General features: G+C 38.0%; 1 protein-coding gene across 2 annotated transcripts; it reads right to left on the minus strand.

The window, feature by feature from the left end:
- Positions 1-93: 93 nt before the first annotated feature.
- LOC143873774 (protein IN2-1 homolog B-like) lies at positions 94-19,327 on the minus strand. Of its 2 annotated transcripts, XM_077376835.1 has the most exons (10): positions 19,154-19,325; positions 18,858-18,932; positions 17,079-17,139; positions 16,787-16,873; positions 15,241-15,339; positions 15,049-15,157; positions 14,877-14,953; positions 7,475-7,582; positions 393-473; positions 94-297 (listed from the first exon to the last, which is right to left on the minus strand). In XM_077376835.1, exons 1-10 carry the CDS (start codon positions 19,300-19,302, stop codon positions 289-291), a joined length of 855 nt encoding a protein of 284 aa, XP_077232950.1. In that variant the 5' UTR covers positions 19,303-19,325; the 3' UTR covers positions 94-288. The 2 variants fall into 2 exon arrangements, with proteins under 2 accessions (XP_077232950.1, XP_077232951.1); XM_077376836.1 differs by lacking the exon at positions 7,475-7,582 and having other exon boundaries at positions 19,154-19,327.
- Between the last annotated feature and the right edge of the window lie 7,253 nt (positions 19,328-26,580).

Here is a 26,580-nt window from a genome sequence, read left to right on the forward strand (position 1 = left end):
TCCATCTGAACCATCCAATCAGTAGCTTGGAGCCACCTTCAACAACCTTCAACAAGGGGTTAAAATCATGGATCAGAAAAAAGTTGCCATGGATTTAGAGAACTTTAGGATAGCTTTATTTATAAAGAGTCAAACTGAATATTCACATAGTTCCTGAATACAATCTAAACAAACCATGTTATTTAAGGCGAATAGCAACTCGGTGCATATCCCAGTAATTCACCGACTTAACCTCAGTGTGAGTAAAATCACTTGATATTCATGCATTTCTCATGTCTTGAGTAGCTACTACATAGCCTGCAAAAAAATTGAGAAATTTCAAACCATTTTTTTTTTCTTTTTCATTTGAATAATCAATGTCAATTTGAAGCCATCAAGGTGCAGGATAATACTGAGAATCGTTTCTTGTAGTCTTCAAGTAGCTCCTGCGGGTCACGTCGGGTTTGTGTGTATGCCTTGATTTTGTTCATCTCCTACACCATTGATTACAAAGACATGAAGATAATGTTGATAATAACCATTGTGAAACAGAGAAACTGTGAAGTTGTGCAAGTGAAGGAATGGAGTTTCGTTGACAGTGATGAATTTGTAAGATGCTTACCAAGAATTGGTTATTGGATTTCAAATGGCTTTGGTTTTTTTTTTGGCCTTCACAAAGATGACTGTTTCCCCTTATTAATATAACACTGCTACATATGAAATCCAATAACTAATCCTAAAACCTATACCAATTGGTATATAAGAAACCTCTACAATAGAATAAACTGTTTGATGACAAATTCAAAGATAACCTAACAGTAAAAATGTTAAGTTTGAGACCAGGGAAAAAGATAGAAAAGTATCGAGCACGTGGCTCGGGATCGGCACACTTTGGAGGGTTATGTCCTCTCTGGGTTTTGCCCCAAGCCATTGAAGAAACTTTTTCTAACATTGAACATGCTTATGAGAGGGGGACATTGATTGTTTCATGGGAATATACTGAAACATGGTATATGTGCCTGTCTCTCCATACAAAAGATCCCACAACCCAAGACTCCCTGATTAACAAATGAATCAAAATTATTTGCTGATCTCTGGCATTCAGGGAATCAAGAAAATGACAGTCACAACTTTTCCTGCTGCGACACAGCATAAAATTGGAGGTCAATACTTAGCATGTTCAATGTTATAAAGGCTCGATGAAATCTTTTGTCTAAGAACTCATTCAAATGATTCCTAGATTCAAAGGGAAAAATCAGATTGACACATTGACACATGTATTTTGTAGTGCCATTGAGACATTTGGAATGGAGGTAATAAAAACATAAAAAACTTATATTTAGGAATATAAAATAAGTCGGACTTTCCTCAATCTTGAAACTGGACAGCCTTGGATGATGTAATCTGGAAAGACTGGGCTGGACTCTCATCTCAGTGAAGTACAAGATGAAATAGTTCATTTGCAGAAAATGTAGCTTAGAGCAGGTTAAAGTTAACCAGGATGAGACTCTTAGTGAGGACACAGGCTTTGAAGGGATATATTGAGATCACTAATGTGAATCAGTATGTTCTCGTAGTTTATTCGCGTTTTGTTCTCCATTGTTATTGAGGTACTTATTTCTTTTCTTGCACTATAATATCTTAAGAAGAATGAGTCTTAGGAATAGAGTTATATGCCTTCATTGTGGGACATGCCCTCTCTTTTATTCACTCGAGTTATAAAATATAAAACGACAAAAATGCCTATAACTTAAGCCACATTAAATAACTTGAAATAAACCTATATATTTCAACAGCTTAAGCTTTTGGAGAAGTTGGTAAGTTAACATGGTATTAGAGCCAAAGGTCTCGAGTTCAAACCTCCCGGATAGCAAAAATCTACATGCGATGTTCGGCCCAAAGTGGGACCACATGTGCCACGTGTTTGCCAAGTGGGCCACACGTGCAGGGAAGTGTTAAAGTATAAAAGATAAATAACGCCTTTCTCAGCAATGTTGAGGGCGAGATTTTGGCCCATGACATCAAGGCCGGCGAGGCCTATGCATGAAAGGTTAGAGGAGACAGGTGCCATAGTTTTTCCTCCATAGTTCTCATTCATCATGTCTTGCAAATAACTCTTTTTAAATTCTTCATCCTTTTGAAGAAACATATTAGCTATCGATTCCTTTCTTGTTAGAACATCTAAAGCGTCTCTGAATTGACAGCAATCAGGTAACGCTCTATTTATTGCTACAACCAAGTCTTTCTCCTTCCAAAATATGGGGGCCGGAATAGAGTCCTCTTCCATTATCTTATGCAAATAAGCTTTTCTAGTTTTTTCATCCATTAGAAGAAACAAAGTCCCCCTCCATTCTTCATTTAACACAATTAAAGCATTTGTGTGTTCTTCTCCATTATAACTTGCTCTTTCGATTGCCTCAAATAAAATCTGTATTCGTCCATCCCCATCTACGGCACCACCAGCACTTCACATCATCGTGGGGGGCATCCTCCTTTGCAGGAGCATGTAGTGCCAGAGCAGCAACATTGGGGCATCCACTCCTACATCAAGCAAGGCACTTAAAGGTGGTGGATCATCTCCATAAATACAACCCCACAGACTGAAGTTTGGGAGCTTTTTTTTAGTATTTGGTTTTTTTAGATGTTGTCGTACCATCCTCAGACATAAGCAACATTCTACTTGCATCCCAAAGCAGTTGATCCCTTTCCTTGATATTGTTTGCCTCCTTGAACATTTTTCCCAATGATTTATATTTTCCCTGACTTGACTCATTTTTACAAAGGCATTAGAATACTGTTTATTTAATGATTTGGTAATCATCACCCAGTCAGAGTCCCCAAGTGTGTTGTTCGCTTTTGGATTTTGCAAGGACCATCAATTCGATGAAAGTGGCCGTCATTATGTCGGCCAAAAAACTTTTCCTCTCGATCTTTCTTTTTTTTCATGCCACTACCAATAGTGGAAATAACCTTTTTGCCCTTTTTTCCTTCAGGCTGAAGCGGAATTGGTTCCCTCCAGTGGTACTAATGCAACGCCGGCACCGGGCTGTGGAGGGACTACAGTATCCTGTACAATATCGGGATGTGGAGAAACTAAAGTATCTGGTACAATATCGAGTTGTAGAGGGACTGCAGTATCTGGTACAGTATCCATCTGAATCATCTCCTTAATATTATCAGGAGGATCCATCCCCAAATCGGCGAGAACTCAGCGAATGTCCCAAACGAAAGGCCAAAACCCCAAATGAAAGCAATGAGCGAGAGATAAGAGAGCGGAAACAATATCAAGGAAAGGGATAAACTTCATTGGGATGTAAGTACAATGCTGCTTACGTTTGAGGATGGTACGGCAACATCTAAAAAAATCAAATACAAAAAAAAAGCTCTCAAACTTTGCTCTGTGAGGTTGTATTTATGGAGATGATCCACCACCTTTAAGTGCCTTACTTGATGTGGGAGTGGATGCCCCGAATGCTGCTGCTCTGGCATTACATGCTCCTGCAGAGCTTCACGCTGTCCATACTGTTGTTGCAGAGGATGCCTCCCACGGCGATGCGGATGCTGGTGGTGCCGTAGATGGGGATGGACGAATAAGGATTATTTGAGACAATCGAAAGAGCATGTTATAATGGAGAAGAATACACACAAAGGCTTTAATTTTGTTAAGTGAAGAATGAAGAGGAAATTTGTTTCTTCTAATGGATGAGAAAACTAGAAAGGCTTATTTGGAGAAGATGATGGAAGAGGACTCTACGCCGGCCCCCATATTTGGAAGGAGGAAGACTTGGTTGAAGCAATTAATGGAGTGTTGCCTGAAGGCTGTCAACTCAGAGGCGCTTTAGATGTTCTAACAAGAAAGGAATCGACAGCAAATATGTTTCTTCAAAAGGATGAAGAATTTAGAAAGAGTTATTTGCAAGACATGATGAAAGGGAACTATAAAAGAAAAACTATGGCACCTGTCTAATCTAATCTTTCATGCATAGATGTCATGGGCCAGAATCTCGCCCTCAACATTGCTGAGAAAGGCGCTATTTATCTTTTATACTTTAACACTCCCCCGCACGTGTGGCCTACTTGGCAAACACGTGGCACATGTGGTCCCACTTTGGGCCTATTAACTTCCCAACTTCTCCAAAAGCTTAAGCTGTTGGAGAAAGGCGTTATTTATCTTTTATACTTTAACACTACCCCGCACGTGTGGCCCATTTGGCAAACATGTGGCACATGCGGTCCCACTTTGGGCCGACCATCGCACGTGGATTTTTTGCTATCCGGGAGGTTCGAACTCGAGATCTTTGGTTCTGATACCATGTTAATTTACCAACTTCTCCAAAAGCTTAAGCTGTTGGAGAAAGGCGTTATTTATCTTTTCTACTTTAACAGGGCCGACCATCGCATGTGGATTTTTGCTATCTGGGAGGTTTGAACTCGAGACCTTTGGCTCTGATACCATGTTAACTTACCAACTTCTCCAAAATCCCTCCAAAAGCTTCAACTTTTGGAGAAGTTGATAAGTTAACACTAACATATGGAACCGTAATGATATTGTCCTCGCATTCGACCTCTGTATGTTTTCTTCTTTCGTGGAAATCTGGTTTAGATCTAGCCACTTTAATTCCAAGAAACTATTTGAGACGACCAAGATCTTTGGTTTCAAACATCCGCCCAAGATATTTTTTAGATTTTGCATGGCCTTGCTGCCATTGCCAGTGATGACTATATCATCCCCACATACTATTAAGATAATTGCATAGTCCCCCCGTCTAATTAGTATGGAGCGATCTGCATAACTTCTCTTTAACCATATGCCAAAGAGACCAACACCTTCATTTGGAAGTCAAATTTCTTACAAGGAAGAAACAATACCAAATAGCCATGGCATGTCTAATACAACATAGATAGGGGTTATCTAGTTCTAGATCTATCCACAAAACTGCATACATATGTAGTTTAACCTATATGCAGACATTTAATATTTCTCTATCAGATTTCCGAAAGTATGTGGCTTAACCATTTTAAACTAAAGATCTGTGGTTGTGGTTTACAAAAGACTTTAGCCTAATGTGCATCTATAAATCCATACAGCTGATAAGAACTTAAATGGTTGCAAACGTGCCTTATATTATACCAGAATTTGTTCATAAAGTCCCATGATATAAGCATTCTTGGCTGGTAAAGTTTGATTAAACACAACGCTGCGAGCTTTATGTTGTAAATCCTAACCAATAAAGAGATGAGGGCTCTCCCCAGCTATCATATTTGTACATACATTTATCTAAGCAATTTCCTCGATGATGTTTCCACGTGAAACTACCAAAATTACTCAAAGTACAAGAAGTCATGCTAATTTCTTTTTATTTCATGTTGAATCCGAGAGAAACATTCTTTGGCTATGAATACTATAATATGATGATGCGGACGAAAATCACCAAGAACGTTAAGATCATTGGCGTGGAACAATTCTTTAATCATTTTCCTTCTATTTTCGTCACTTTATTTGTAGCCTATTTTTTTAGGCATCAAATCTTGCCCGTTTGGCTTGATTTTGGTATAATTAGAAAGATTTTTCGATGATCTATCTAATGAGCCCAAGGTCATGAGATTTGGGTGTGATTTGAGAAAGTGATGGGTGTTTTTAGGATGTGGTAGGTTTTATTACGGGATTACTATTTAGGTAAGTTTTAGTCAAGTTTTAGATTTTTTTTAATGTTATTTTAGACAAACGGCTACGATTAGATGTTTAGGCCTTAAGTTAGATTTTAGGGTCTCTTTATTATAAATAGATGTTATGAAAGCAATGTAAGGGAATTTTTTTTATTATTGAATGAAATTTGCCTTAAGGCGTTTTGAGTTCTTTTGGTTGTATTAGCACCTGCAGCCTGCAGGAGTATTTTCTAGTTTCGATATGAGAAACTCGACTTCGACGGGATCGAAGTAAATCTCATCCCCTTCAACAGTGATCGAAGCATTCTATTCCCTACGACGGTGTTTGAAGGGCCCCCTTTTCATTTATTTTATCAATCTTGCATCCGTTGCTACGCAACGAAAAGCGTCAAGATTTTTGGACTGCATCAGTTGGTATCAGAGCTGATTCCTTCTTTGGGTTGAAGAAGAAATTTGCGTTGATTCGCGATGGCTATAAAGTATCTTCGGTCACTTCAAAAGAGAGTTTCAGAATGCCAAGATTGGGAGGTAATGCCACACTTAAAATCGTTTTATTATTACCTAGAGGAAGAAATCATAAATTGGGACTCACCACCAATTTATGATGAATATTCGGAAGATTGATATTTGATTATTGTTAAAAGTTCAAATCATGGGTCATTATCTTTTAATGGTGACGAAGTGATAGCCGAATCACTTGAGGCGATGATTGTTATGCCCCTTGAAATCATGACGAATAATCAAGAGAAATTGGATCTAACAACATATTAGGTGAACTAATGGAGATTGAAGCGATGGGTGAACTGAAAAACAATAAATCAATTTTTTCATCAATTTATATTGATCTGTTTTTATTAGATCACACACTCAAGCTTACCGTGGATCGTGACTTCAAGCCTATTCAAGATCGTGACAGATTATCTATTCATCTCGAAGAGTATGAAGCAGGGTTTGATCATTGAGGGATTCAATTGGAAAATGTTCTTCGACACTTTAAAACTCGAGGACGAGTTTTTTTGAACTAGGGGAGTATGATGCAGACGAAAATCATCAAGAATGTTAGGACGTGGAACGATTCTTTTGTTATTTTCCTTCTACTTTCGTCACTTTATTTGTAGCCTATTTTTTAGGCATCAAATCTTGCCCATTTGGCTTAATTTGGTATAACTAGAAAGGTTTTTTGATAACCTATCTAATGAGCCCAAGATGATGCGATTTGGGCATGATTTGAGAAAGTTATGGGTGTTTTTAGGATGTGGTAGGTTTTATCACGGGATTACTATTTTAGGTAAGTTTTAGATTTTTTTTATGTTATTTTAGATGAACGGCTACGATTAGATGCTTAGGCCTTAAGTTAGATTTTAGGGTTTCTTTTATTATAAATAGATGTTGTGAAAGCAATGTAAGAGACTTTTTTTTATATTATTGAATGAGATTTGCGCTTTTTGAGTTCTTTTGAGAACTTTTGGTTGTTTGGATTAGCACCTGCAAGAGTATTTTATAGTTTCGCTCTGAGAAACTCGACTTCAATGGGATCGAAGTAAATCTCATCCCCTTCGACAGTGATCGAAGTATTCTATTCCCTACGACTGTGTTTCAAGGGCCCCTTTTCCATTTATTTTATCAATATTGCATCTGCTGCTACGCAACGAAGACCGTCCAGATTTTTGGACTGCATCGTATGATCACAATAAGATTTTATAAAAAGGAAATATATGACCGGAACTTCTCTAAATGGTAGATTATATGTGTCAATCAACACAATAGGCTAAAAGGACAACCAATCTATAACCAGATCGCATAGAGAAATTTATGATTTTGAACATACCTCAATCCATGATGCCAGGTTGGGCCTGCCTGTTGTCATGTCATACTTATTTACATCCAAAAGAAAGGGATGATATCTTTCAATAAACGGAGCATATGCAATGTCGACCTGAAGGTTACATGTTTACTCAAGAATCAGAAGTGACATTGGATCAAGGAAATAACATTCGAAAGACAAAAAGAAAGGAAAAAAAACCTACATTTCCACTGTTGCTCTTTTGAAATTTTGGGATAAAAATAATCGCCAGTATTTTGTTTCAAAAGAAAACTAATTTAGTTGCAATAGAAACATGGAGAACTCAAACAAAAATGACCATAGATTATTAGTAAAATTACATATTACGCAACTTTCAAACTTCAAATTCCTTAAGGCATGGGTTTGAAACTTCATGTTCTTCGTTAAATATCCTGAATGTTGCATTTATTATGTATGGGGCACAGTTGTAATTTTCTTTTAATTTATTTGTTTATTTAAGTGGGGATATTACAACAATCTGTTAAAAATGGGTTAACAAGATTTAAATGAGATCAACTATTTACAATTTTCCTCGTGATCAGCTCTGCTGTAAATGATACATTAAAAGATGGGAGTCTTCCAATTCATATAGAAATCCCCCAGGGCATAGGATTATCCATTTTAAGTCATTCAGAGCTCGTCTTTAAGAAGTTTTCAGGATCTATGCAAGGAAGTGGTGTATAATTTTCAGATTACGTGATTTCAGGCGTCGAAGTAGGCCAAAATTTAGTGATAATTAGTAATATAATTAATTTTTAGAATTAATTCCAATAGGTTTAGGAAAGGCCGAAAGGTTGGTTTAGTGAATTTCAATTAATAGGGAAAGATTAAAATGAAGGGATGAGGATACGTTAAAGTTCAAGGATTGTGTAGAGCCTTACGCATAATCTTTTCTTAGGGGATTTTATTTATGGGAGCTAATGTTGGCACCCCTGTTCTCTATGGGAGCATCCCTTCTGTGATATTGAAAGATTTTATAAACAAAACTTTCTAATTGACCAAAAGACCTCTCTTCTTGTCCTAATGAACCAACGATATTTCATTAAGAAGAAAAAGAATGTATAAAGGCAGGAAGCTGCCCCGGAAGTTACAAACAAGGCAGAGATTGACTCTCAATGAGAACCAGCCGACTAACTCCAGCTTCGGCCAATGAGTCAACAATCTCGTTGGCCTCTCTAATAGGATGAGTAAATGAGTAATTACCTTCCCTAGCATTATTAACTATGCTGTTATTGACCAGACCCAACCACCATAGTCCCCTAACCATTTAAATCCACACCATACAGCACTTTGAGTCCCCTTCCACCACAAGAGGACCCCCAAATTTCAATTTGAATATCCTAGCCCAATTAGTTGTGCTTAAGTTTCTGCTTCGTTGTAGTTTGTGGAACCAATGTGTCTGGAAAACTCCCAGAATGTGGTACTACTCCTTTCCCTCAATATTTTGCCAATCCCATCGGGTCTGGGGTTGCCCAAGGAGCATCCATCAAAATTCAATTTGATGGAACCAGGAGGGCGTGGAACCCATGAACCCGATCTCTTTCTTTTTTATTATGTTACGTTTGATTTAGGCTTTGCCAATGGAGAGTTTTAAACTTTTAATTTATTTTCATTAAGAGTTAAGGTAGATTTGTCTTCTCCTTTTGATTTATTTTTTGTGTTCGTAACTTGCAAGCAGGATTCTAATTCTCAAATTCGTGATCACTACTTCTTCACTGCATCTGATAGAGTGGCAGATCTACAGGGGGGAAAGAGAAAAAGGTGAGAAGAGGTAGGTAGCAAGAAGTCTTGCTTGGATCCTTTGCCAATACCCAAAGTGCTTCATATGATGGGTCTCCCTTGCTCTAATACCAAAGAAGAGAAAAGGAAGACAAAAATCCCTAAGGCATGCACATAAAAAATGAGAGAAATGAGGAACTCAAATCAGCCTCCATGATCTGCGTCCTTGGATTTATGTTAAACACCTGAGACTATTACAAGAATCCCTCTTCACTATAATACAATAACTAAGGGATATAAAGGTAAAGTCCTATCTAATTATATACACTTTGGCTCGGTTTGGATGCAAGTAGTTGCCTTGTAGATTAGTGGTATAAGTAGTCAATAGGGAGGGAGGAGACAAACATTTGATTTACCTAGAATTTACCTCGTAGAATAGTGATTAGTGTTTGGTTGCCATCCTTGTAGAGTAGTGGGAGGGTTGTCATTACCAATATATATATATATATATATATATATATATATATATATATATATATATATAGAGAGAGAGAGAGAGAGAGAGAGGAAATTTTTCCAAGTCAAATTCCACCTTTTTTGAGAAATTTGGCTTGGAAGGTATAAGGAGGGGACATGGATGCTACATCACCAGACATGCAATAAGTATCTATGAAACTTGTCTAGTAGTCTCCAGAGATTTTGATGCTACATTGGCAAGCAAACAAGAGATTTTGCTGGCTGACACCCAAATGCAAAGAAAAACCCCTAAACTTATATGCACCCAATTACAAGAATGCCCCTTTTACAAAGGCATTTCCATGTGACTTATATGCAGCCAATAATGGTGTATATAATATGTTTCATAGTCCTGCTCAGATTGATGCACAGGGTCATGAAGCATCAATTTGCTAATCAAGAAATTATGCCTGACGCGAGTGGTGATCTTCTCAAGTACTGTCATCCAAACAAAACATTGGCTCCAGAAAGGGATGGCCGACTTCCACATCTGTTCTAGAAAGCCTCAAATCCTCCTCTATCCATAACTCACTCGATAAAACACCATTGGTTTCGGGTGCCCAAACCCATCTGCCATTGTTGGAGAGAAAAGGAACCATGTCCTACAATAATCTATGCAATTGAAAGACAGTCAGTCGTGAACTCAAACTCCTTAAGATTCCTACGAAACATTAACTCCTTAAGCTTAAGCTGTTGGAGAAAGGAGTTATTTATCTTTTATACTTTAACAATTACATACGCAGTAATTAGCTCTTTCAACATCTCTGTTGTGAAAACAACCAATTACTCCAAAAGCTTAAGCCATTGGAGATGGTGTTATTTAATCTTTTACACTTTAACACTCCCCCTCACGTGTAGGCCAACCCCTCTTTTTAGGGTTGGCCTACACGTGGCACATGTGGCCCTTCTTTTGGGTTGGCCATTAGATGTTGATTTTTAATATCAAGAGGTTTTGAACCCATACCAATTGCTCAGATACCATGTGAAAGCAACCAATTACTCCAAAAGCTTAAGCAGTTGGAGATGGCGTGATTTAAAATGGTGCTGACTGCTGAGCCTCAAATGATCTAGTCTGGACAGTTTTGACAATTCCGTGGTACGATCGTATAATTCCGATCTAATTCCCACGTGCAATAATTGGTGTACCATGAGTTCTAGCTCGATCCAATTAAGATAACCACACGATCGGAATCAATGGCCCAAGTCGATCTTCGATCTGACGATGTGGCTCTCATGGTCTAGTTTGGACAGCCTTTATAGTTCCATGGTCCGAATACATGGTTCCGTTACGATTCCCATGTTCAAGCTCAATCCAAATCGAACAATGGGGTCCACTAAATCCATATGGATGATTGAGAACGATCATCGATCTAATAGTGGGGCTCACATGTTCATATTTGGAGAGCTATCACAGTTCCATGGTCCGATCCGATATTTCCGATTCAATTCCCACGTTCAATTTAAGTGCATGGATCAATCCAAAAACGATCAGATGAAGGGGTCCACTTGATCCGAATGGATGGCCGAGACCGATTCTCCATCCAATTGCAAGTGCGCGTCAACTGAACGTCTTTCTTGCCAATTGTTCAGAAGAAATCATGTTCAAATCCGGTCCGAAATCCCTCATTTTGTATGCCTTTGATAGGGGTGTCAGCTACGTTAACCAATAGTCCACAATTTCCTTCAGGCATAGGTAGCATCAATAACCAAGATGAGGCCTATACTTTCGGGTCCCCAAGAAAATTGTGGACAATTGATTCGACTCCCCGAGAAAAAACTCAAAAAACTAAGATGTCTTGTTTCTTCCTCACAGCAAACCACTATCTTCCTCATCTGAGTCACTAGTTCTAGTTCTCGCAGAACTGATTTCCCACCACATAAATAAAAATTCAATGGACAAAACAAATCAGTTTTTTCTTCATAATGAACACCAAAGTGAAGATTTCCCAGGGATTTCATGGATCCCCAAACTCCAAAACCGAGCATGTGATACCATTGTTAGAATTCGAATAGGGAGAAGTGTATCTCGATTCCTATGCGCAACGGAATATCGATTGAAGGATTTGGAGAGGATAAATCACCAATCTACAGAAAGTAAAGTGCCGACCACTTTTAATCCATACCTTGTTCAACCGTGAGTCCGATGGTGCTCTCTTTTAACTTTCAACTTCCAGAGATCGTACGTTTTGAACAGTTGCCATGGAGTGGGATCTCATGGCTTTTATAGGGTGACCTAAGGCTTCCCTAAAACCCTAAACCTAGGGTTAGGTCACCCTGGTAAATTCCCAATTTGTGAGTCGTAAATTGGTCATCCCATCACCACTCACATACCAATATAACCATAATTGGTCATCAATTGGTAATTATAAAGCCAAAATGTGCATAACCCTCTGATAGTTTCTCAATCAATTACATCTATTAAACCCCCACTTTAAATCGAGTCTAAACATGGAATTTTTCTATTTTTTCAATTATCCGTATATTTCCGGATCGTGGGTACTAGTCAACACATCCTTAATATAGGTCGGTCCCCCTGTGCTCCTGTATGAGTGCCTTCTTATACCTGATGTACCTTTTATCCTTTCCAGTGAATGAAAAAGCCCTACTTATATGGGTTGGGATGGCTTCCCGATCTAAAAGATTACTCCCACATTTTTCCTTTTAGCATGTTTACATTCCTTTTGAGAATACAGTACGCTTTCACTGGTTATTATAAGAGTATCTAAAGAAAGATACGGAACATTAGGTAACAATCAACTCCTTTCCCGACCCTTGTTGTTTGCACGAGTCTTAAATAAACTAAAGCAGTGGAAGTTCCTGTTAGCAATAACAATTGAGCAAAGAGACCCATTGGAGGATGGGGCCCAAGTGGAATAGCATTAATATCTGAAAGTGGGAGTGAGGAAACAGAAAGGAGAGCATATGAGGAAGTGAGCGAATGACCACTGTGTAGTTCCTATTAGGAATTACATTCTATAATGGAACTATATGTATGCATGAGATTCAATGAATTAATGTTGTTGTAGCTGTTATATTTAGAAGTGGAAGTCCTTGTACTAGGAGCTCTTTAAGGAAGTAGTCTTAACCGGCCTGTCATTCCTAACATTGGAAGGAATGGGGTATTAGGCTTCGAGTCCTTATTTTTCCCACCATTATGAACTCTTCAACTTGTAGTCCACCAGGAAGCTCAATCCTCTCCTGAATCTGTCTAAGCCTAGGTTTGTAAACCAGCCATTCAATGGAAGATTTTGTCCTCTTATTTATGTTCAGCATTAGGGTCCTTCACATAATCTCTTCCCGTGCCCCTTCCTCAATTCAAGGTGGGGGTTTAATAGATATAATTGACTGGGAAACTATCTGAGTGTTGTGCACACTTTGGCTTTGTAATTACCAATTGGTGATGGTTATATTGGTAATTACGTGACCGGTGATGGGATGACCAATTTGCCCCTTACAAATTGAGAATTTACCAGGGAGACCTAACCCTAGGTTTAGGGTTTTAGGGAAGCCTATAAAAGCCATGAGATCCCCCTTTCTGGCAATCGTTCAAAAAATACAATCTCTGGAATATGGAGATTGGAAGAAAGCACCATCGGACTCACGGTTGAACAGGGCATGGATCAAAAGTGGTCGGCACTATACTTTCTACAGATTGGCAATTTATCTTCTCCAAATCCTTCAATAGATATTTTGCTGCGGACACAAATCGAGGTACGCTTCTCCCTATTCGAATTCTTAATAGTATATACACACTTGTTTACAAAGGCATTTCACTGTGACTTATATGCAACCTATAATGGTGTAGATAAGTCGTCTATGATTCACAGTCCTCAAATTGATGCACAGGGTCATGAAGCATCAATTTGTTAATCAAGAAATTATGCTCAACGTCAGTGTTGAGCTTCTCAATTACCGCCATCCAAACAAAACATTGGATCCAGAAAGGGATGGTCGACTTCCACATATGTTTCTTGAAAGCCTCAAATAATCCTCTATCCATAACTCACTGGATAAAACACCATTGGCTTCGGGTGCCCAAACCCAACTACTATTGTTGGAGATAAAAGGAACCATGTCCTCCAACAATCTATGCAATTGAAAGACAGACGTGAACTCAAACTCCTTAAGATTCTTACGAAACACCCAACTCCATACCACCCTCCCCCCAACTATACTATAAAACTTGGAGAATAATAGCTCCCTATCCATTAACAAGATTGAGAAAAGCATGGCATAATGAGACACATTGACAGTCATGCTCCTGAACCTTAGGTGTGGCCTGACTCTCTACACTACCACCCTCCCCACCCCCCATATTTCCTGATAATATTTTTCTACCAGAGCTCCCTTTCCTCTCCCCCAAACCTCCAACACCAGTTTGGCAACAAATTTGTATTTCTAGTGATCGGGTTGCCCAAGCCTAAACTCCACCTGTATTTTTGAAACGAGCAGCCACCATCCATAGAGACTTCCAAATGGTCATCTAAATGAACATTATATGAACATACTTGCTTCCGAGATGATCTCATCAATTTTACAAAATGAATTGGAAACCAGTAAGCACCCCTCCTATTTAAAATAAAAAAAAACTGAGGTAAAGATAAAAGATCATTTTATGTGCCAAAGTACGGTAGGTTCTCTTCATATCTCACCTTTACCAACATACACAGTAATTAGTTCTTCCAACATCTCCATGATCTTAGAGAGAACTTATAGGTAACAAAGATGATCATGAAGTATATCGTGGGAACCATATGTTATGGATGGTTTTATTAGAGATGAAAGACCATAGATATCACTATTGCAGGGTACTCTAATGCGGACCATGTAGGGCATACAACCACTAAAAGATCTACTAGAGGTTACTCTGTTATAGTAGACAGAATTTTGGTCTCTTGGAGAAACAAGAAGCCAAGGATTGCTTATAAAACCAAGCATACGTAGACGAGCGTAGCAGCCAAATTATTCTAAGAAGAAAATACACATTAATACAGTACTCATTTTATTTGCCGTTTGTAATGCTTCATGGAATTTAAACCCAAATTAGTAGCATATGTAAATACAGGTGATAAAGGAGGAACACCAAAGCAATCAAAATTGAATATGCATGGAAGCAAAAGACAGTGACTGAAAGAACAAAGTTATCATTTACCAAGCTAAATTGTCCCAGGAAAAAAGGCCCATCGTCAAATTTTGAAAGTGCACTTTCTAAGTAATCCAAAGAAGCACCTGACATGAATGATCAACGAAAGTCAGCCTTTAACTAGAAATTTCGATTAGCTTTCAGACTGAATACTTAAAATACATAAAGTCTTCAATCTCACTAATTTCCTTTTCTACATCTCCCTTAGAGGAAAATGCTTTGCGCACAGATGTATTGAAGGTGTCACAGTATGAAAGCAACTCTTCTGCAAACTCTTTCTTTGCTGGATTCTACAGTTTTTTCAGAGAACAACGGTCAAAATAATGAAGCACTAAAGGGTTAATAAGGTGCAAACATGTTTTTAATGTCTCACATCAGGGAGAAGTGGAGGGCCCTCAAAGTGGCTATCAATAAATTTAACCAAATCCAAACTCTCCCCTCTGACCTCATTATTGTGCTCCAATGAAGGCACCTGAAAGAAGCAGATTTCACAGATAAGCATTGGCATCGAAAACATTTCATCAGTTGTCGTGCTGTTCTTAAAAACGATATTGATTTCCAGGAGTGGTGTCAGTAGGAAAAGAACTGAGGAATATATGTTATGGCAATGAGAGCACTCAATATAATCCAACTCTCGATAAGATGTTCTGGTTTGTGAAAGTGCTTTCAAAGGAAAACTTGGAGGGAACCATGAAGCCCAAAGAAGTCCAGGATATAATAAACTTCTCACAGTGCACAAGCGCAAGTTTCAAGCAGCCTAATACCGCAATGTTCATAAGCTAACTCCTCTAAGACCATATATGAAGCCTTTTTTTTTTGGGGTTCAGCATAGGTAATAAGAAAACAACTAAGAGGTAGAGGGCTTGGTAAATATAAGATCATAATCAAATAGTCCCTCCCATAAGTCATGAAGGTGATGAAAAGAAACCTCTCTCTGATAAAATTGTGATGAGGCATGTATGTATTGCTAGACAAAACAGACAATCGTAATTTGCTAGACCGTAAGGGTGCGGTGCAATACCTCCATGGGTCATATGACCTAAGATGTCACATGCAACAGCAAAAACCAAGGATTGAAGTAGGAACAGGATAGACATAGACCAAGCTGTCAATGATAATTGATCATAGAGAGAGGAAAAAGAGAAGGAATTTAAGAGGAAAGGAAGAAGATGAAAAAATGTAGGAAAAGAGGGAGGAAGGAAATCGATGAGTTTCTTGATGAAACCCATGATGATGGGGACCACCCCTCACGAAAATCAGAAAGAGACTATTGATCCTAGTGGGGATCATCAATTATGGAATAAAGTTAAAATAAGATAAGTCCTTACGGGTATTTCAGTCATTTTATGTCTTTTTTATTTCACTCAAGTGATTTTTGTATTGATAATTAGGCCCATCGTTGACACAACATGTCTAAGTGGAGAGAGGTCTTATTTTCATAGATCAAAGATTGGATTTTTATTTTGGTGGGTTTTGTGGGAACTTTCTAGAGATTTCGGGTTCTACTGCTTGTGGGTATCTTAATTCTTTTCTCACACCACCAACTCTATGATCTTTATGTATTGGGCCTTGCCAAAGCAATCAATGATATCTCCATATTCTGTTGTAGTTTGCTTGAAAAATTCCAAAGTGGTAGAGGTATGCTATTCTGGCAAGTCATCCTATCTTTTCAGAAAGAAAATTAATAAATAAGCAAATAAATGAACTAGAGACTGTAACAACAGTAGAAACAAAAGAAAAATGCAAAAATGCCCATCGTATTTTCTGTTATATATGTCAAATTGACCAATAGAGAAATGATATTGTTCAAAGAATAGCATCTCCAACACACACCCGCACCCCCCATACCCCCCCCCCCCCCCCCCTCTCTCTCCCACAAACACCAAAACAACGCACGCACACACAAAAAGGAACAGCACCTTATTTGCAGGGTAGACCTTCTCCTTGTACCAAGCAGGCCTGTTCTGCAAATCAATAGGAACCAATTTTACGATATCCCGCAATCCCTGTTCTCACAGAAAGAAGAGTTATATTTAGCAGGTAATGAGTACCCTATATTGCAATCAAACATTCTGTCCCAATACCAATAAACTTGAACAAAATCAGTAGAAAGTTTCACAGAAGCTTGAAAGCCACAAAATTTAGATTCTGGGGAGCAGGACAGAAAAATAATTAACTAAAACATGATCATGAGGAAAACTGAAAAAATACCTTATAATTTCTTGCAATCCACACACGCTGCGCAAAGGGGCATTTATAAGATATGTACAACCTTCAAAAAGAAAAGCAAAATGGTAGTCAGATGATGAAATTGAAAAATCAGAAACCAACTAATTACCAGCCAGCACATGAAGGAAATTAAAATAATAATAAAAGTGGACAGTTTCCAGTCTTTTGAACAGACCTAAATCGAAGAAAACCTGTTGAATTCTGTCTTTAATTTAAGAATAAAAGTCATTTATAAATTCAAATTTATTTATTTATTTTATACAAAAAGTCACCTATATTTTAAATTGAAGAGAAGTATCTCTTCAAGTGTATCTTCAATGTTCCTCTTCAAATCCTATAAATATATATAGTTGTATTTTTCAAGTTTTTCCCTCCCTTTGGTCAAGGCAGTGCACATCCCTGGAGTATCCTAGAGGCATACGCTGGATTACCCGTATGGTCGACTAGCTTGATGGAGGCATGTTGGGATCTTTGGGAGCATCTTAGGCAATGAGTGGGAGGGTATTTCTTCTTTGGAACCTTCTGCCATGGTTCACCTTCGGAGTCACTGTGGTTCGTCAATAATTCGTCTTCTAAGGCATATTTGAACTGGGATCTATCCATTTCTCTTTCCTTAGTTTCTCCCTCAAGTCCTTCATGGGAGGGTAACTCTGCTCCTCCTACCCTTTTTCTTGACTTTTTTGTAATATCCCGCATCGGAAAGGGAGAGAAAGTTTGGGGTCGGGGCGTGACACTTTTCCTGTAATTCTTTGTGTGATACATTGGATTCCTCTCGTTCTGGGCCCTCTTTTTCACTGTCCTCTAATATCGAATAGCAGTTCTTAAGTTTAATATCATGAGGGGTGATGCTTTCAGCACCTCATATTGTGGTGTCTTCCATAACCTTCTTAGTACTTTGAAGTTTGAACTGGCCGCCATTCCTGTATGGGGATTTTAACCTGGCATTCTTGAGATTGAATTTTTTCGCGGCATTGCTGATTTTTCTGGCATGTATCGGTTGAGTGGCCGAAATCTTGACAGTTGATGCAGGCTTTGGCCTTCCAATCATACTCAACTTTTTGAACATGAACCCCTGTAGAAGTGGAGACCTTGATGGCATCTAGCAGTTTTTTCCCGACTTCAATTACTAGGCAGAGCCTTGCATAACTTAGCCTTGATGAATTTGAACGAGGGAGATCTCTGGGGACCATCTTTGTAAAACCAAAGCTCTTCCTCAGTAGTTGTGGGTTGTTGTTTCCAGAGCATGACTGCAATCTTTCGAGTTGGTGAACTCGAGCAAGAAGAACATGTTGTTCTGAGACATAGAGCTATAGCTCTCCTTTTAGGCTCCATTTTCTTATGAGGTAGTCCCTAAGGGCTATGAAATAGGGCCATCTACCCAAGAAATAGCCAACTAGGCAATTTTCCCATTTCACTTCACCCTCCCTTTCTCTCCCACATTGAAGATGACTTCTGAGTCTTGTTCTTCCTCTTCTAAAGGGATTAGTTCATTCCTTCTTTACATTTTGATTCGTTCTACTGTTTATTATCCGATTACATGCTGTCATTACTTTATTTCCATTATTATATTAGTATAATCCGAAATCTCTATGCATTTTTTCTAACAAGTCCCATCTCAGCACGCTATAAATATTGATTTAGAATTTTATAAATTTCACATACCAGAGCAGATTAAAAGAACAATTCCAGAAATCAAAATAAATAAAACCCATTATAATCAAAGAAACAAAACAACAGATTCTACAATAACAACAAAACAACCTTGTGGTTCCATCAAAAAGTGGTGGTGGCTCAGAGGAAGAATCCAGAACAGGGGGAAGAAGCTCCTGCACTATGCTAAACAAACAACAAGATAAAATAAAAAAATAAAAAAAATCAAAAACACCATCAGCCCATGAACTGCAAAAGCACAATCAACCCATGAAAAAAGATAAAAGTGGAAAATATAAAATCAAGTAGCCCTAAGAGAATAACACATGAATTCAAGAGAACCCAGAAAGGAAAACCCAAGAAGAAGGAAAAAAAAATGGAATGTTAGATGAGTAACATGGAATTACAGTGTTGCCATGGCTTTGGGAAATGGTTTCAGAGATTTAGAAGGTGGATGAAGGATTGGTTTGATGCTTTTCCTTTTAGAAGGAAATATAAATTTCGAGAATTCTCCTTGAGACGTCACGAATGACGAATGGCTGAAAACTAAGGCCATTAATTTTTTTTTGCTTCTGATTCTGACTACCCAAAAAAGAAAGCCACAATGAACAGAACAGAACAAAACGAGAGAGAATAACGAGCGGGGTAATTCAGTAATTAGGTGGAAATTTACTCCCATGTAGAAATACGAAATACTTACTGTTTGTAGGCAAATTTGCATTTCTCGGCTCACTTTTGCAGGAGAGAACAGCCACATAGGCTCATGTTTTAGAAGGTTTTGTCTTATTAATTTAATTAATCTGGGGTGGCTGTTTTCTCTTGCAAAAGTGCCAAAAAGTCCCTAAAATAGAGGATTGCTTAGTTTTCTCCGTTAACGTTTTTCAAAATGACAAAATTACCCATTACATAGTGTAGGATTTCTAGAATGAGGCCATTGATACAAGTCTACACCCAGATCAACGGTTCTCCATTAAGCATGTTTTATACTTATGGGTCCCATTCCTTCGTTACACACTTTTCTATTTAGTTGTAGTCTTTTTTTAATGGGTACTTGTAGTCTTGTAGAAGCCTATCATTTGCAACGGTATTACAATTTAATACTATTGGGAGTGCCATTATCAGAACTAGTTGCAAGCACGGGCCGATAAAATAACAATTGATTACTAAAAGGAATAACACCCAACTAATATGAAAGAAATTTGAAAAGAGCCCAAAGTTCGAGTTTTAATTCAACCCAAATTAAATAATCAAACATTAGAAAAAGGGAAATGATATTTTCCCCCACTCTTGGGAAATGATAAAATCCCCGCCCCCAAGAAGAAAAACCTTAAAGGGGTGAATTTATCCTAAAGCAGCGAACCACTCTCACAGAAACAGTTAAAGGGGGGATTTTATCCGTTTACGGGGGGATGGGGAGAAATATCAGCGCCCTAGAAAAATTGATGAATTCGGGAATAAACACAATGAAAATCCATAACAACTTGGACTTGGCTAAAAAGCATTTAGATCCATCACACGAATGGATCTAATGTTTTTGTGGACGACTGGAATAAACTTGGTGAGAACCAAAATAACTTACTTTTATCAGCTTGTCACCACCATTTGAATTCAACTGCACCATCGGTGATAGCCGGATTAAATGACACTAATGCGATGAAAAATCCAATCTCCTATTGCAAGTAGATGTCATTACACGTATGATGCTGAGGCAAGGGTTTTCTACGTGTTCAATAATTGAATTTTCAGTCAAAGCAATTCTTTGATTCTTCAAAGAATCATTGCGACCACATTTTTTCATTATAATGTGGTGATGCTATGCAGATTGTGATGTGGCTTATTCTTAATCGGGTATTTCCAGATCTCTACCGTCAATCTTTTAGGGTAAGTTTGCACATGAGCAGGAAAGAATTCTGAACGTTATAAGAAATCTTAATAAGGTTTTTGAATGACTGGGCACTTGTGAGAAAATCGCTTTAGGGTGTGTCATCGTTTATCTTCTATCCAATGGAAGAGGATTTGAGTACTCTTTTGAAGATGAGATAAAAAAATGAAAATCTTAGAAAATCGAGAATGAAAGCCAAAGATCCAATCGAGAAATGAAAATGGAAAAAAAAAACCCAGATGTTCTTACTTCTAACGCTTTCTATACGAAAATGGGGAGAGAACCAAGTTCATTAACAGACCAATTAGTGAAAGAGAAGCCTAACCTTAAGAAAGATCCTCCTCATTTTCTTCTATCTTGGTTTCCTTTGCAATGAAGAGATTTAAAAAATGAAATAAGCATGAGTCACCGAGTAATATTCTATAGTAATTTTTCCACTAATATCAATTGATTTATTTAAGCTGAGCTCACTCTGAATGTCCTCTTTATAGACAAAGCCTAAAGAGCTAATCAAAAGAATCTGAGATAATCCCATAAACACTAAAATCCTAAAGACGAAGGTGATCATCAAAACGAATCGCTAAAACTTTATATCTAAAACCCTAAAAGGAAGATCATGAACAAAACCCAGAGGGACACATGAAACCCTAAAGAAAGAATTTTGAAACCGTTAATGTAATTAAAATTATGAAACAAAGAAAACATCCAATAATTAGATTTCTCAACACCAAATTTTGAAATGAAAGAGGTGAAATTAAAACCTTCCAATGGTTAATAAGGAAACACAGATGTGCAAATAATACTATTAGATGTGCATGAAAATTTATAAGAAGACAGCATATGAAGCAGGAAGCCAAACAAAAAAATGAGTTAGAATCCACAAATAACTAAACAAATTGAAAGCGAATAATGTAGATTGAGAGGATTGGGAAACAATTTTTAGGCCATGTTCGTTTGATATTGTGACGACCGATTGTGAGGCCCCGCATCGATTATTGGACTCAAATTACATTAAATTTGAGTCTAATAATCGGCGCGGGGGCTCACCATCAGTTGTCATAATCTCAAACGAACACGGCCTTAGGACATGCGGAAATATTGGAAATGTTGGAAATGTTCTCGGATTTCTTTCTTTAACCCTGATTCCAACCTACAACAACAACAACAAAAAAAAATTAAAAAAATAAATTCAATAGGGAAGAAATCCTAGAAATATTGGACGAAATATGGTATTTCATTCTTTAACCATGATTCCAACCCAAGAAAAAGTTGAGTGATCTAAATCAAGATTTTCATATCAAAGAAGTGTGGTTTTTTTTTTTTTTTTTTTCTTTCTAATATCAAGAGAATGTGTCTAAAAGCACCATATCAAAATTTCCTTTTGAAAAATCCTTCCTCCACTCTTTTTGTGAAGAACAACACTTCCGTCGACTTATCTCTATGCAAAATCTGTGGGAAATATACAAAGCTGATATAGGTCCTCAATAAATAGAAACAGGTCCTTCCATTACAGAAACAATATTTCGACCATGTGCTCAGCATTGGAAAAAACTTTTCTCCAACCCCGTGCATACCTTCTAAAAACCAAAAATAGGCATGGAATTTATATTTGTAAAAGGTATTTGACGGGTGTATTAGGAAACATTGCAAAAAATGAATTGGTAGAGTTGGAAACGTTAGGATTTAATGGATATGCCTAGGATTTACTGGGTTTTAAATATAGATGTAAAAAGAATTTAAGTGGGGGTTGAAACATTGCCAAAACTGAATTGGGGAGACGTGGAAATGTTTAGAATTTAGAGATAAAAAAAAGGGGATAAATCCCTTAATTAATGGGGCTGTTGGATGAATCCCTTAATTATAGGAAGTGTAAACGATAGCGTGAAGGAATGTGAGAAGACCTATCCTAACGTTTTTTCTTTCTCCCAAATAAATTTTGACAGTATTAATTACTAATCCTTTCTATACACAGAAGTTGGTTCCAAAGAGACTTGCTAAAAAACCTTTCATATTGAATACGAAGCGTTTGAGTTGTATTAAAATCTTTACTTAATAGGAAATGCTATAGCTGTATTAAAATCTCCTGCTATAATTGCAAAATTATAGCAGTAATCAAATTGGGTGCAACACACGGAATAAGAAATGTTAGAGTGAAGGAAATGTTTGAAAACGGAATAAATGGCTTTGCTAATATTCGGGGTACAGAGGGGCTAACACGTGGCACCACCACAACTTAGAGGATTCCGCTTTACTTATATATATAGATAAGTGGGTGCAGCATCATTTGCAAAGGGAACCCAAACCAAAGAAACAAAATCCATGTTTTAATAGAGGTGTGCCCATAAAATCTTCTTTGGCCCTTGTTGGAGCCCAAATTGTTTGGGTGATCTAAATCATTGGAGGTTTCTATATATTGCGGCCCATTTTATAACTCCACAAATTGGAGGATGATCCTAACCCTCCAATTTGTGGAGTTATAAAATGGACAACAAAATATAGAAACCTCCATGGAATAGAGGGTTAGGACTTAGGATCATCATATGGAGAAGATTTTATGGGCATGCCCTATCTAAATTGGGTCCCAACAAATGAATGGTTTATAGGGGAATGATATTTTCCCTGCTCTGGGATTCGCTAGCGTCCATCGTAGAAGGCATTTCACGGACGGTCTATTGCATGTGACAACTGCCACATATGCTCACTTTTTCAGCAGATTTTGTCTTCCTTTTGTGATGGACGCTAGCAAATCCCAAGTAATTAAAACGTTGAAAAGTTAGGGTAGTTTTATCATTTTATAAATTTTAACACATCAAATTGATGTTGGTTTGTTCTAGGAACTTTTTGGCAATAAGTTTCTAATAGTAGGATAGTTTGAATATATGCAATTCTTAGGGATGTTTTAGCATTTATTTTGCAAGGGAGGGACTAATCGCTAAAAAAAATAAAAAATAGAGCAATAATAAATGAACTTGGAAGACGTGTATCAAGGGCGCCCTTAATAAAAACAAGGAAAACACTTCTAAAATGGGATTTTGTGATGAAATACAGAAGGGTGTGAAAATGACTCATGATTTCATTTTCACTTTGCATATGTGGGGCTAGGTGCTCTCATTTTTGTATTCTTTCGCAAGTGCCACGATAGAGGGCATCATGCCTTCTCCAAATCAGATTCCTGATAAAAATAAAATGGGAAATGATTTCTACACTCCAGTGTTTTGGTAAAAGGCACTCCAATTTTTATCGTGAAGTATCTAAAGGGTTGTCAGAGGAATATTACGGTTTTCAAAAAGCTCTTAAAGATCTTTAAATACTACACGACAAACAAGTGGAGCGCGTGTTTATCAAAACAATGGAGCGCTGAAATCATTTTCCAAATAAAATTTTATAGTGTTATCCGGGTGAGAAGGTCTATGTACCGAAAACTAGTAGAGACGACAAATGAAGTGGCATTTGACAAGATTAGTGAAGGCCATGTTTGTTACTTTGTTTTGGGTTTTGAGAAGTGATTTTGAGTTCAAAACCGATTATTGGCACAAAATTGTGTTAAGGCCCTATTTGTTTAGGATTTTGAGAATTGATTTGAGTCCTAAACTGATTATCAGATTACAATTAAATGCAATTTTAAGTCCAATAATCTGTTTGGGGCTCAAAATTCAAAATGATCAAGACGTTAATATTGAGTACAATAATTAGGGTTGGAGTCAAAATCAATTCTCTCAAATTCGAAAATGAACAGGGCCAAAGTTGTTTGAAAGTTAAAGGGTAAGTTGTTAAGGCCCTGTTTGTTTTGAATCTTGAGACCAGATTGTTAGTCCGAAATTCATTACTGGACTCAATATCAAGGCCGCATTTGTTTTGGATTTTGAGAACCGATTACGAGTCCAAAATACATTATTTGGCCCAAATTTAAGTTTAATTTTGAATCCAACACTCAGTTTTGTACTCACAATTGGTTGTCAATATCCAAAACAAACAGAAATTTTTGAGTTGTGAAGTGGCCTTTCTACCAATTGCAAAGCTCACAAACCTTGGTGGGGCCAACAATTGAATGGTTTAGACCTTTTAAAAAATGCGGGCCTCACTGTAATTATAAAAAACATATGTGCACCTACCTGCAGCCAGAAAGTGTACTTTTTTAAAAATAAATATTTGGGTCCACCTTGTTCAAAGTTCCAAACCGTTCATTTGCTGGCCCCAACATAAATAGGCCTTGACGAATGACATTGTATATAAACTTCTGCATATCGGAGAGTTAGTAAATAACTTTTCCTGTCATAGACGCTCTGATTCCTCTCTCAGTTGTCCTATAGTTACAATCATCCTATGGAGATGATTTTTGGGGAAAGGCTTATTTACGTTGGGGCCCAGAAAATAAACAGTTAAGATCTTCGAACAAGGTGGGCCCCAAGAATTTTCTAATAAATAAGCATTATGTATTTTTTTAAACAGTGGGGCCCACCTTGTTCAAAGGTCTAAACTAAGGTTGCAACTTGGGCTGAAAATAACCTGAGTTGGGTTTAGAAATCATGGGTCTTCGGTTGGGTAGGGTTTGAGGTTGAAAAATCCGACACAATCTTGAGCCGGGTTTGGGTTTAACGTAAAAAAACCTGAAACCCGATTTGATTCTTGTAGGTGTACTATGACTAGACCGGGCAAAATGGCAACAGTACCCGCAGGTACACCCAGCCCATTGCAAAATTTGCGGGTACAAGTAGCATTTTTTTACTTGTCAAAAAAAGTCCCGCACCTGTGACTAGCGGGTGGGTTTGGGTCGGGCGCTGGTGCCCGCGGGTTTGTCGACAACAAATTTCGCTTGAATTCACTAACACAAAATTCGAGGACAAATTACAAAGAAATTGTAATAAAAATGAAAATGGTAAAACTTTCTACAATCCTCTTTTTAACGATCAAATTGTACAATACAAAGTTGAGTTTGGTGAAGACGAGGAGGGCCTTTGAGGCGTGATTCTCGCTTTCGTCGGTGTTTGAAGATGTTTAGACTTGACTTCACTCCGGGCTTCGCGCTTTATCGGTTGTGAAGGCGTGCGGATTTACTCCAACGAAGGGCCTTGTTTGATGGCTTGATTTTCTTGGAAGTGTTCTTCAAGTACTTTATTGTCTTTGTTGAGGGAGAACTTTTCTTCTCTTGAAGTAGCTTTCTCTTTGGATCCTTCTCCTTTTTCTTCTTGCTTTACTTTTTTTCTTTGTTTTTTCTCTTTGATTTCCTTTTTGCTATCTTGTGTGCACTCCCTTTTTGGTCTTCAATTTGCTTGACCCTTTAGAAATGAGAGAAAAAATCCTTTATATACTCATTCCTAAAGTAATAACCACTCCCAACCACTTTGCATAGTGGTGTAAGTGGTTGTGTGTCCCACTACCTCATTTTTGGTTTAGTGGTGGTGACTTGTACTTGAATTGGTGGTCCCTTGGGCTACCTCTTAGTGGGCCTCCCGTTGGGCCTAAGCGGGACCATCTACATTTTGAACCATTTTTAGGGTGTAGGGCCAACTTCAGAAAATGAGGCAATTTTATAATTTTGCACGATGTCCACAAATGCTCCCAAGGATGCGATGGCAAACCACATACTTAAAGGGTTTTGTTGTCGCATCCTTGCTTCCTTTGTTGTTGAATGTACAATCCCTAATAGTCCAGGTGTATGAGTGACAGTCACTAACCCTGAGTGGTATGTAGATGTCTTGTATTTTGGAAGTGATTTGGCACCATAACGAACTTAGGTGTAGGTTGGGACTCCCAACAGGTGAGGGTAGGCATCAGGCTCCCCACGAGGCAGCTTGTCGACTTTCTATTAGGTAAGGCCGGCTGTGGACACTGCACGAAGTAGGCTGTGGACTCCCCATGAGGCAGGGTGTCTATTCGCCACGGAGCAAGGCTGGTTGTGGACTCCCCATGAGACAAGTTGTGGACTCTCCATGAGGCAGGCTGTGGACTCTC

The sequence above is a fragment of the Tasmannia lanceolata genome, unplaced genomic scaffold (genome assembly GCF_043159265.1).
Source record: "Tasmannia lanceolata isolate RefF3 unplaced genomic scaffold, GAP_Taslan_0.1 ptg000002l, whole genome shotgun sequence".
Lineage (NCBI taxonomy): Eukaryota > Viridiplantae > Streptophyta > Magnoliopsida > Canellales > Winteraceae > Tasmannia > Tasmannia lanceolata.